Genomic DNA, 11688 nt, shown 5'->3' on the forward strand with positions numbered 1-11688 from the left:
AACTGCATTACTTCTGTGTTGTTACATCCAGGCAGGATTTGACTGAAAGGCGTTCAGTCAGAATCTCACAGATGGTAGCTTCGCACCACTGGCTCCTCAGACAAGAAGATACATCAAATGACTGCAACGACACATCATCACTGGGTAAAACTAACCATCTAAACCCAGCTCATGTTACCTATTAGTGGGTAAATAATGCCACGTTTCCACTACGTGGAACCAGCTCGACTCGGCTCGGCTCGACTCAGTATTCCTGGAGAGCGTTTCCATTACAAGATACTACCGACTTTACAGTACCTGGACGTCATAGCGATGCGGCTCGTTATTTTTTCCGTGTCGTCTGCTCAGAGAGTTGCTGATAAACTCGCTTGTTGCGTGTTTTCTCGTCTGAATTTTTACATCGGCCACCTAGGACTGAATCTCCTGGACCGACCATGGTGTAGTTTTGGGCTGTTATCATGTAGATTAATGTACCGCTATATTTACCGTCCACTTCCGCATCTGTTTTTTGTAAAACGGTGGGTCACAGAGAAAACTGTCTGACCAATCAGTGGTCTGCAGTGTGTACATGTCACGTTTTAGTAGCTGGTCCCCAGTCCTGGAACCTCGGCGGAGGTGATACCAAAAAAGTAGTACCGGGTACCAGATTCCAGGTCCTTTTTCGTAATGGAAACGCAAAAAAGGCCGAGCCGAGTCGAGTCGAGCCGATACCACGTAGTGGAAATGGGGCATAAGAGTCTACAGTAGGGCTGAAACTAACGATCACATTCATAGCCAATTGTTCTATTTTCTTCACAAATCAGTTAATTGTTTGATCTATCTAACGTCAAAAAATGGTGATAAAATGTTCCCAAATGCTCAAAATTCTACATTTACATTTATGCATTTGGCAGACGCTTTTTTCCAAAGCGACTTACAGGGGAAAACCAATCAAATCAATCAATCAAATTTTATTTATATAGCGCCAGATCACAACAAAAGTTATCTCATGACACTTTATATATCGAGTTGGTCAAAAACCAGACTCTAAGCCAATTTACAGAAACCCAACAGAATCTATCCTAAGAAGTCTTGTTTGGCTCACAACCCAAAGACTACCTGCTGTCCCCCGAAAACAAATTTGTGAGAGGGTGGGGGATGATGTGCTGGACAATGTGATGTACAACAGTAGTCGCTAACACACCCCCGACAATGCCACCCCACCACCACCACCAAAACCACCACAAAAAATAGTTCTAAGTCTTTAAGGGTTAACAAACTGTAATGAGAGAATTTGATTTTTTATGTTAAGAAAATGACTCAAACAACAAACTATTAGTCTACCAGTTACTAAAACCACCATCTACTAATTTAATCCTATAACTAACTGATTTATTGTTGCAGCTGTAGTCGACAGTATGTGTGAGTTACCACATTGTACACCACAAGCCTCCATTTAGTTCACACTACAAACCCAAATCTAACACCACATCACACAGGTTCACTGCTTTCCCAAACAAGGACAAGTCCACGCTGCAGACTGGGACATTCTTCAAAACTCTGGTTGTATCAACACAGTGCTGAATCAGATCAAAAAATGTAATGCACCGGGAATGCAGCGGTCCTCGGGCGTAAAAAGCCTCGCTCTCCCGCAGCTTTTTGTGTTGAGAGTGTTTTATAAAAGCTCCAGTCATCCCAGGCCATCATTAACTCAGCGGTGTGCACAGTAGCAGTCACACAAATGGAAAGAAATGCTGCTCTGAATAGTAGTCATCCCCAGGGAGTGGACGGTCAGGAAGTGGTTTGGAAAGCAGTAACTGTCCAGTGACTTTTTGTGGACATTCCTCACCAGGGAGGAGCTGAGTCGCAAGAAAACACAGAAACCTCCTCATTCCATCTTTTACATTATCTTTGTCACTGCTATTCTCATGAGTCTCACCCTCATCCAGTGTTATACAACAGCACAAATTCCACACATTACTCTGGAGTAAAATGAAATCAGCTGCATTGAAACACCACTGATCTACCATGCAATAAGTAATACAGGGTTCTCAGCATATGGACTTTCAACATGTTCTATTTTATCTTGTTTTTATAAGCTGTACAGCCACTCAGCATCATGTTAAATATTATCTGATTCAGGACAACCTCAACTTCCATCTGGTCCATTTAAAGGCACATTTTTGCAGTTTGCTTTAGTTCAGGATGGATGAATTTACTGGAAATTTAGAAAAAATGCTATAAAAATGTGATGTTTTGACTGTATAACTCATACAGAAGCTTTAGGATGTTTGGGTTTTCTTATTTAGTTGACGTTTTATGTTTGTCTGTGCATTTTTGCCCACATGTGACCTTTCCTTCAGATCACTTCTTTGCTCAAATTAAGAAATCATATTGAGTCAACTTTGCACAATGTTAAGGCTTAAACAAATTCATGATGCAGCCTCTGAATGTCCAAATAAAACATAAGGTGTCACTAGTCGCTTTTCCATTGACCCTCAACTTGCGCAAAAATAACTTGTGCATAAAAATTTACCTAATGGAAAAACAACAATTTCGCCAAAACTCTCATTTTTCGATGAAAAGTTCTTGCACTGGCAAGAGGTGGTTTTTCAGGCGTAGCACAAATGGTATATCACACAAAACCGCAATGGAAAGACCTTTTTCCGAAACAAGAGTCATGTGAATTTAAAAAAAAAACAGATGTTGACGGACGTTACAACAAGCAAAGAAGAAGAGTTTTAAAAGAAACATGGCACAGTACACACCAGGAAACTGAGTAATTTTTTTTAATTTAGTACGGGATAGAGGGGTAATATATTATAATACTGAATATATCTGTAAATCAACATGATATTTACATTCGTTGCCATGTTTATGGAATGACTTCCTGTGTCATCTCGTGATAATAAATAAAACAAATCATCGCATTTGTGATTTAATGGAAAAACCGACATTACGCACTTCTGTATTTTCAACATTTAGTAAATATCAGTAAAGTTTTGCACAGATGTCCAATGAAAAAGCCACAAATGAAGCTGAGACTTGACTTAAAGCATATGGGTGGGATAAACAAGTAGGAAAAAGGAAAAAAAACTGCAATTTTAGCCACAGATGGTGGTCTCAGTCTGTGAGGATAAAAAAAAAAAAAAAAAAAAAAATCGGAGTAAAAATGCTGATATTTCAAGGAATGATGTATGAGGAAGAGGATTAATACAGACACAGGTGGTTAACTGAGAAACAGTTCTGTAAGCATGGTTACTTAAACATTACATTACCATTATAGATCACTATGAATGTGGCTCAGTGTAGAATTAAAATGCAAAATACAGCTGCAGTGGACAAGAGGAACTCAAGTTTATGTCATCAGACTGAAAAAAAAAGGGATGTTGTAAAGAGGATGATGCACTAATTGTGAAACACTGATGATAAAAATGAGACATTTGCAAAGAGCTGACACTATTTCCAAAGCTTTTTTCTGTTTATTTTTTTTTGTTTCGTTGTTAATTATTCACATTTTGAATGTAATTCAATGAAACGATGAAATCTTTGTTACATACCTAGATGGCTTAGAGTCTTTCAGGCCTTTATCACAATATCTTTGAATGATCACACATTCAAGCATACAAACACATGAAACAGCATAGAATAGTTGATAAACCTCAGTCACTGTCATCTTCCTTATCAACGATCAGCATCAGACCAGAATAATAAAGACAGTAATGATGTTCAGCCAATATATATTTACATCCCTGAAGAGACATTCAAAGGGAATTTTATTTAAAGTGGATAGTGTCTGCGGATAATTGTGATGAAAACAAGAAGATGGAAAAAAGGTCAAGAAAGAAACTACCTTCACAATGACAGCCAAGCTATTTAACACTTATATACACACACACACATACACGGCCAAAAGGACAACACTGTTTTCAGTAAACACAGAGGCTAAACCTATGTGTTAGTGCTAAAAACTGGAATCTGTACCAGTATAGACCACTATTAATCCACTACTCCTTCTATAAAACTAGAAAACTGCTTTAGCTACTACAACAACTCAGTAAAAAGAGGCTTTTTAACCCAAACTTAATGTCACATATGCATTATGTAAACATGTAAATAAACTAAAAAAAAAACTCACTGGAAGAATAGAAATGACAGGACGCATATATACGATAGATCTGCATTGAGAATCAGGTGTGTAAGTTTAACCCTCTAATGGATAGTGGTCACTCCAGTGGACAGTTGTTCAAAGCTGTTCTCTTGTATATTCATGGATTTTGTTGGTTTAGTTCCATATCAGCCAACACAGTGGACACTAATGCATCATCCCATACACTGACATTCATACCATTACTGTAACTTTACTGTTCTAGATAAACCTGATCTGCACTAACATGTTTGAACGTAAAAAAAAAAATCCTAATTGTTTTTTTGGGTTTTTTTTTTGCATATCATCTCCATGAAGTGAGTAATAACTAGTGTTAGAGTATTTTAAAATGTAAAAATGTGAAAAAACATCAGATTAGCAACATTCAAAATGTTTTTATTTCATAGTTTTCTCACAGTATATCAGCAAATACATGTTTCTTTGCCTCAAAAATTAAATACATGGTGTCCAGCTGAGTGGACATTTTGCTAACTACATGAAAAATAGATTCATAAAAAAATCTATTGCATTGTTTTTTTTTTTCGTGCCTATAGAGGAATAAAAACACTCAGGAAAAAAATTTGACTAAGGTTCTCATAATTCATGCATGAAAGAGTTAATATTAGCAGTACTACTGGTATTTCAATACCACATCATTCTCACATCTCGTGCAGAAGTAACGTCACCTTAAGATCTGAAGTTCCAGCTGCTTCTCCCTGAGCCTTTAGTTTGCAGTATTACAGCAGTACAAATTTTACAGCTTTGTGTAACATGTCTAATCCTAAAAGTAAATTTAATGATGGTGCCTCTTTATAAACCACACTTTGAATTGGAATTGAGGGGATTTTTTTTCAATGTTATGGATGATTTACAGTTTTAATCAATGTTTCAATCTTTCAACCAATCTTTCTTTACTAGTTATATGTTATATAGGATTTAAATACACCGACTGTTAATATACAAACAGGTTGCATCTAAAGTATAGTAGTTTTGTTTTAGAGCTTTTTTTGGGATGTTTTTGCAAATTTTTGCCCACATAGATGGCAATAAAAATAGTCTAAAATGATGAGGCTAAATTATATACTTTTTACTCCAGGAGGACCTTCTGACTCAAAACCCAACACCTAAGTCTACCACAAACTTTAGGAAAATGCTGGAAATCAAACAGCACCTAAGAAAACCATAATAAACTAACACTCATTAATATTATTTTCCGCAGTGGGAAGGCTGTAACTCCAGTTCTAGGAATATTTGAAATAAAATATATAAATCAAAAATAAATAGACAGAAATAAATTATGCTAAATTATCTACTCTGACTTTGAAAACTGTATATTTTTCTTGCAGACGTTCTCCTGACCTGCCAACCATGCACATGGAAAAATGCTACAGGTGAAAAACCAAGAGAAAACCATGTAACACAAGTTAAGATTCTTTTTCGCAGTGGGAAGGCTGGTGCTGTTAACTGGCAGGGTTAATTCAACAACACTCTGGCATCCAGTTTTTGGTGCAAATTTAATGATGGTATGTGTCCTTTTTTACTGATTGTATAATATAAAATATGGACAAAATTACTCATTTTAAATGTCCTACTAGCATTTTTCTTGTAGAAGAACTTCCTGACTTTACAACTATGCACTTAAGCCTCCCACAAACTAAGGAAAAATACTAGAAAGCCAGTAGCATCTAAGCCCAGTGAAAACCAACACAAAACACTGTAACTAACACCAGATAATATGATTTTCCACATCATTAATGACTTGGTCTCCCTGGGAGAGTTCAAAGCTCTGATAAAAAAAAAAAAAAAAAAAACTGTGCTACTGAAGTGTGCAATTGCTTTTTCTAAGCTGAATTTTATTGTATGTGTCTGTTGTCCTTTGTCTGTTTTTAACATGTTTTATTTTAGAATTTTTTGTAACTTTGTAATGGTGTGCTGTCTTGGCCCTGTCTCCCTTGAAAAAGAGATTTTAATCTGAAGGAATTTCCTGGTTAAATAAAGATTATAATAATGGATTGGATTTATATAGCGCTTTTCTAGACACCCAAAGCGCTTTACACTATTAACCCATTATTCTTTTGCTCTCACATTTACACTCTGGTGGTGGTGAACTACATTTGTAGTCACAGCTGCCCTGGGGCAGACTGACAGAAGCATGGCTGACAATTTGCACCAAACATTCATACACCAGTGTGGGTGGCACTGGAGGCAGGGAGGGTGAAGTGTCTTGCCCAAGGACACAACAGACTGACTAGGACAGAGTGGGATTTGAACCCCCAACCCTTTGGTTATTGGACGACCCGCTCTACCACCTGAGCCACGGCCGCCCCTTTAAATAAATAAAAATAAAATAATAATTAAAAAAAAAAAAAAAACAGTGGAAAGCCAGGTGACGACAGCTGGCAGGTTTAATTCTAAAACAATGTGGCTTGTGATTAATTTGATTTCCCTCTTTTGTGTTTTTAAAATACAAAATGTGGAGACTTAAACATATTTATTTACTTTATGTGTCCTTTTGTGCACAGATGATTACAGCAGTTACAGTAACTCCACTTCTAGGAATATGAGTATAGTATTCAAACAAGCATTGCAATAAAGGAATAAAGAAAGACAAGATAAAACAAACAAGATGCTGAAAATATTAGTGGATGACAGTTCTGTTCTTCACCAGCTGACCCTTCCTTCTACTCACCATTAGGGGGAGCTAGCGAGCAGCGTTAGCAATCCGACTCAGATTTAGCAACAGATAAATTAGCATAAATATTTAATATTCCACTGTCAGTTTACTGCGTTCACTAGTTTAACAGTTTGTAATAAAAGCTGCACATGTTTTAATGTTAACTAAGAAACTTTACATCAGTAAAATCACTGTTTTTCCCAGCTGGTTACAGTTCTCCTCAGTCCATTAAAGAATGGAACAAACCACGGCTGCGTTTTTTTTTTTCTTCTTCTCTTTTTTTAACTGTAAAACTTCACAACTTTTCAGACACATCTTTCTCCTTAAATCAGTACTTTCCAGACTCGTCACTCACCCGTTGGTCATCTCGTTAATCCCCAGCATCATTCTGAACCGGTCCCGCTGTGTTTTTCCGCCGCTGTGCAGATGTTGGAGGGTCCGGGGGTAGAATGGCGAAGACCCGGGCCTCGCCTCATCCTCCGGCCGACACGGACACCTGCACTGGATGCACACTTCCGCCACGCCCTTTCAAAATAAAACACAGCTCATACACTGCCAATTATGCAGGTTGACACAAAAAAACGGGAACTTTTTAACAATCCAATAAAACCAAGAGTGATGGAAGAAAAATATTTTATTCATAGTAATTGAGACCTTAAACCATGCCATTTAAGAAACAATGATGGAATTTTCATTTTTTAAAAATTACTTCCTGTAGATGGCGTCCTCCTGTTCGAATGCATTCTTGAAATCTGCTGTTGAGATTCCTCATTGACCGCTGCAACATCTCAGCTGGGATACTGTGAATTTCATCCTGAATTCTGTTTTAACTCATCCAGAGTTCTTGGTCGAGTCGTGTACACTTTACTCTTGAGATAGCCCCACAAGAAAAAATCACAAACGGACAAATCTGGCGATCTAGGGGGCCAGGGAACGTTACCGAATCTTGAGATCACACGATTACCGAACAATTCTCGCACAGCCACCAATGGTTACTATGGTCACCCTGTACAAGTACAGTGTGACCCAAAAAAACGGGAATTTTTGAAGTGCGTATTGGCAGACATGAGCAAGTGGCAGCACTGCGAGACAGTGACCTTGAGCAAGTAAACACACCCCCATTTTAGTAACCATTGGTGGCTGTGCGAGAATTGTTCGGTAACCGTGTGACCTCAAGATTCGGTAACGTTCCCTGGCCCCCTAGATCGCCAGATTTGTCCGTTTGTGATTTTTTCTTGTGGGGCTATCTCAAGAGTAAAGTGTACACAACTCGACCAAGAACTCTGGATGAGTTAAAACAGAGAATTCAGGATGAAATTCACAGTATTCCAGCTGAGATGTTGCAGCGGTCAATGAGGAATCTCAACAGCAGATTTCAAGAATGCATTCGTACAGGAGGACGCCATCTACAGGAAGGAATTTAAAAAAAATGAAAATTCCGTCATTGTTTCTTAAATGGCATGGTTTAAGGTTTCAATTACTATGAATAAAATATTTTTCTTCCATCACTCTTGGTTTTATTGGATTGCTAAAAAGTTCCTGTTTTTTTGTGTCACCCTGTACTATCAGGTTAATACAGTAAAAAATTATTAGACCATCAAAAGTCACCAAAAACTATAGTTATGCAATCAGTTACTAACTCCTGTATGTGTCATGTGACTAAACCAGAAATTTGACTCTAACAGAGCAAAAATTCATTCATTTTCTGAACCCGCTTTATCCTCACTAGGGTCACGGGAGTCGCTTGGAGCCTATCCCAACTACATAGGGGCGATGGCGGGGTACACCCTGGACAAGTCACCAGTTCATTGCAGGGCTGAACATATAGAGACAAACAATCACTCTCACATTCACACCTATGGGCAATTTAGATTAACCAATTAACCTATCAGTGCATGTGTTTGGATGGTGGGAGGAAGCCGGAGTACCCAGAGAGAACATGCAAACTCCACACAGAAAGGTCCCACCCCCTGTCGACTGGTGTTGGAATTGAACCCAGGACCTTCTTGCTGTGAGGCACGAGTGCTAACCACTGCACCACCGTGTCGCCCCTTTTAAATTTTTAAAGCATTTTTTCTAAATTTCCAGTAAATTCATCCATCTTGAGCTAAAGCAAACTGCAAAATTGTGCCTTTTAATGAACCAGATGGAAGTTGAGGTTGTCCTGAATCAGATAATATTCAACATGATGCTGAGTGGTTCTACAGCTTATAAAAACTAGATAAAATAGAACATGTTTTAAGTCCATATGTTGAGAACCCTGTATTACTTATTGCATGGTAGATCAGTGGTGTTTCAATGCAGCTGATTTCATTTTACTCCAGAGTAGAGTGTGTAACAGAGCAAAAATATCACCCGCTTTTACATGATAAACCACAATCAATAGTATCCATTGAAAAACACTTTAAATGATGATCATATCCTGCACTGAATCAAATTATTCCCAGTAATAAAAATGTTTGGGAAGGAATGTTTCTCGGACCAAAAAAGAGTTTGTTCGAGGTGCTCTTTGGAAAAAGGGATTCAAAAAGTATGTATCACACTGGAAGAAGAATCCAAGGCACTCTCTTTAACCCTTTCATGCACAAATTATTAGAACCTTAATCAAAATTTTTTCCTGAGTGTTTTTATTCTTCTTCAGGCATGAAAAAAACAATGCGATTGAAAATTTTCTTCTAAAAAATAAATTTTAAAACAATAAAATAAAATAAAAATAATTTGAAAAAATGTGAAAAAATACACAAAAAATACCAAAAAAAACTCTTATGGACCTATTTTTCATGAAATTGCAAAAATGTCCATTCAGCTGGACACCACACGTTTAATTTTTGACGCACAGAAACATGTATTTACTGATAAACTGTGTGAAAACTATGGGGAGGGCTTTGTGATTCTGGGGGTTTATGCTCAGAAGAGATCTACATAACGTTACCAATTCATGTCAGAAAAGATATGTAGTGTCTTAAAACTTTAATAAAGATATGTGTAAAAAACAAAACAAAACAACGAAAACAACAAAATCCATGAATATAGAAGAGAAAAGCTGTAGAATAGCTGTCCACTGTAGTGACCAGTATGCATGAAAGGGTTAAACATTAAAATGCCTTTATTACCATGGCATGGTCATATCTAGACCTAAAAAACACTTCAATGCGTTTCAGCTTCAAGCCTTCATCAGGAAGTCAAACAGGAGCCTGAAAAACTGCAGGTTCCTATATAGTAAGGTACCTTCATGCCCAGCGGGCAGGTTCCTACTGGTTAGACCCTACCATATAGGAACCTACAGTTTTTCAGGCACCTGTTTGACTTCCTGATGAAGGCTTGAAGCCGAAATGTGTTGAAGTGTTTTTTTAGGTCTAGATATGGCCATGCCATGGTAATTATGGCATTTTAATGTTTAAAGAGAGTGCCTTGGATTTTTCTCTCAGTGTGATAAATATTATTCCCAGTAATTTTTAAGTGTAATCCTGTGCAGAGGTCAGCATCTTTTGGATTTCTATTCAGTTTAATTCAATGATCTCCACTGGCATGGATGAAGTAGACAGTAATAGCAGATCTTTAGATTACAATCATGATAAATAATAAAATAACAAAAGCAGCAAGTAGAAAACTGATTAAGAACAGAGGCCTGTAAAGTTCAATTTATAACTTATATTATAATTTTCATTGAAAAACCACAAAATGCAAATGACAATATTACAATAAATGGCGATAAATCACTTTAAAAGCTTAATATATAGAGGGCAAATTCACTTGGGAACTGCCACAGAAGTCGCTCTGGGTCTTCATGAGTTAAAACTGTCTCATCACTGTCACAGCTTCTGCAGAAGTTGACTGTGCTTTTATTTTGAAGGTCATCGCCTGCATCTGTCCTGTGTCTGTGAATCCACAGGAGCTTCACTCAGTCCAACAGCTTCTACAGTCACAGAATCACAATTTCGGAGTTCCAGACAGAAAAGAGCAGGATCCGCCCCTGGAGTTTACAGTAAAATATGGATTAAAATGTACAGATTAGACGCGCGCGTGCTTCGGACTGATGCAAACCCCCCCTCCTCCTCCTCATCATCATCATCATCTTCATCCTCAGAGCAGCATCAGTTCAGGATTGGAGGAAAATGTGACTTCTGATTTTTCTTTGGAAAACTGTACAGAAGTTCAACATGGCGAAGGGGGCTTTGAGGAAAAACTGGACCTCCCATTTATTCATATGTTGTTTTTGTGTAAGAACAGTCACTTTAATGGAGTTTTCAAGAGCTTCCTCAGCTTTAATTTAGATTTTATTTGTCATGTTCAGGTTTCTGAAGCTTGAACTTGAGTTTCCTACTTATTCTACATCTGCTGTAAGGTGATCAATTAATAGAATTCATATTAATTATATCTGATCAGACACCAGGTTCATCTGGGAGTTAAAGCTTTACAACAGGATGTTTAGTTTTTCCTCCAGTGGCTGTTATTTGTTGTTTCCAGCTACTGCGTCATGACACTAGAAACCACATAGATTTCCTTAAAAGGAAAGTCTCTGCACCCCAGCCCCTCCAGAGGGATGAGGACTTGCATTTCAAGGACAGAAATTCATAGAAACTCCTGCATAAATTACACATCAGTTTGCTTCTTACGCATCACTGACAAGGACAGTTACTGAAAATAAAATATCTATTTGTTTTTTTGGTTTATTTCATCCACAAGTAGCTACTGTAGAGCTGGTTATGACAGATAAGAGCATCATTTTGTGCACAATAATTCAATAATGATAATGTTTTTAAAAGATAATGGGAAAGAATGCTTTTAGGACCCAAAAAAAGACTTTGTTTGAGGTGCTCTTTGGAAAAAGGGATTCATAAAGTAGATGACAAACAGGAAGAAAACTCTAAAGCACTCTCTTAAAGCA

General features: G+C 37.5%; 1 protein-coding gene across 1 annotated transcript in view; it reads right to left on the bottom strand.

Annotated features, from left to right (window-relative positions):
* Positions 1-7271, bottom strand: part of lims2 (LIM and senescent cell antigen-like domains 2) — a 51547-nt gene extending 44276 nt beyond the window's left edge. The window contains exon 1 of the mRNA XM_030125440.1: positions 7156-7271. Within this exon, the coding sequence (XP_029981300.1) occupies positions 7156-7187 (32 nt within the window). The 5' untranslated portion in view covers positions 7188-7271. The remainder of the gene's footprint in view (positions 1-7155) is intronic.
* Between the last annotated feature and the right edge of the window lie 4417 nt (positions 7272-11688).

This window comes from Sphaeramia orbicularis, chromosome 21 (genome assembly GCF_902148855.1).
Source record: "Sphaeramia orbicularis chromosome 21, fSphaOr1.1, whole genome shotgun sequence".
In the NCBI taxonomy this organism is placed as follows: domain Eukaryota; kingdom Metazoa; phylum Chordata; class Actinopteri; order Kurtiformes; family Apogonidae; genus Sphaeramia; species Sphaeramia orbicularis.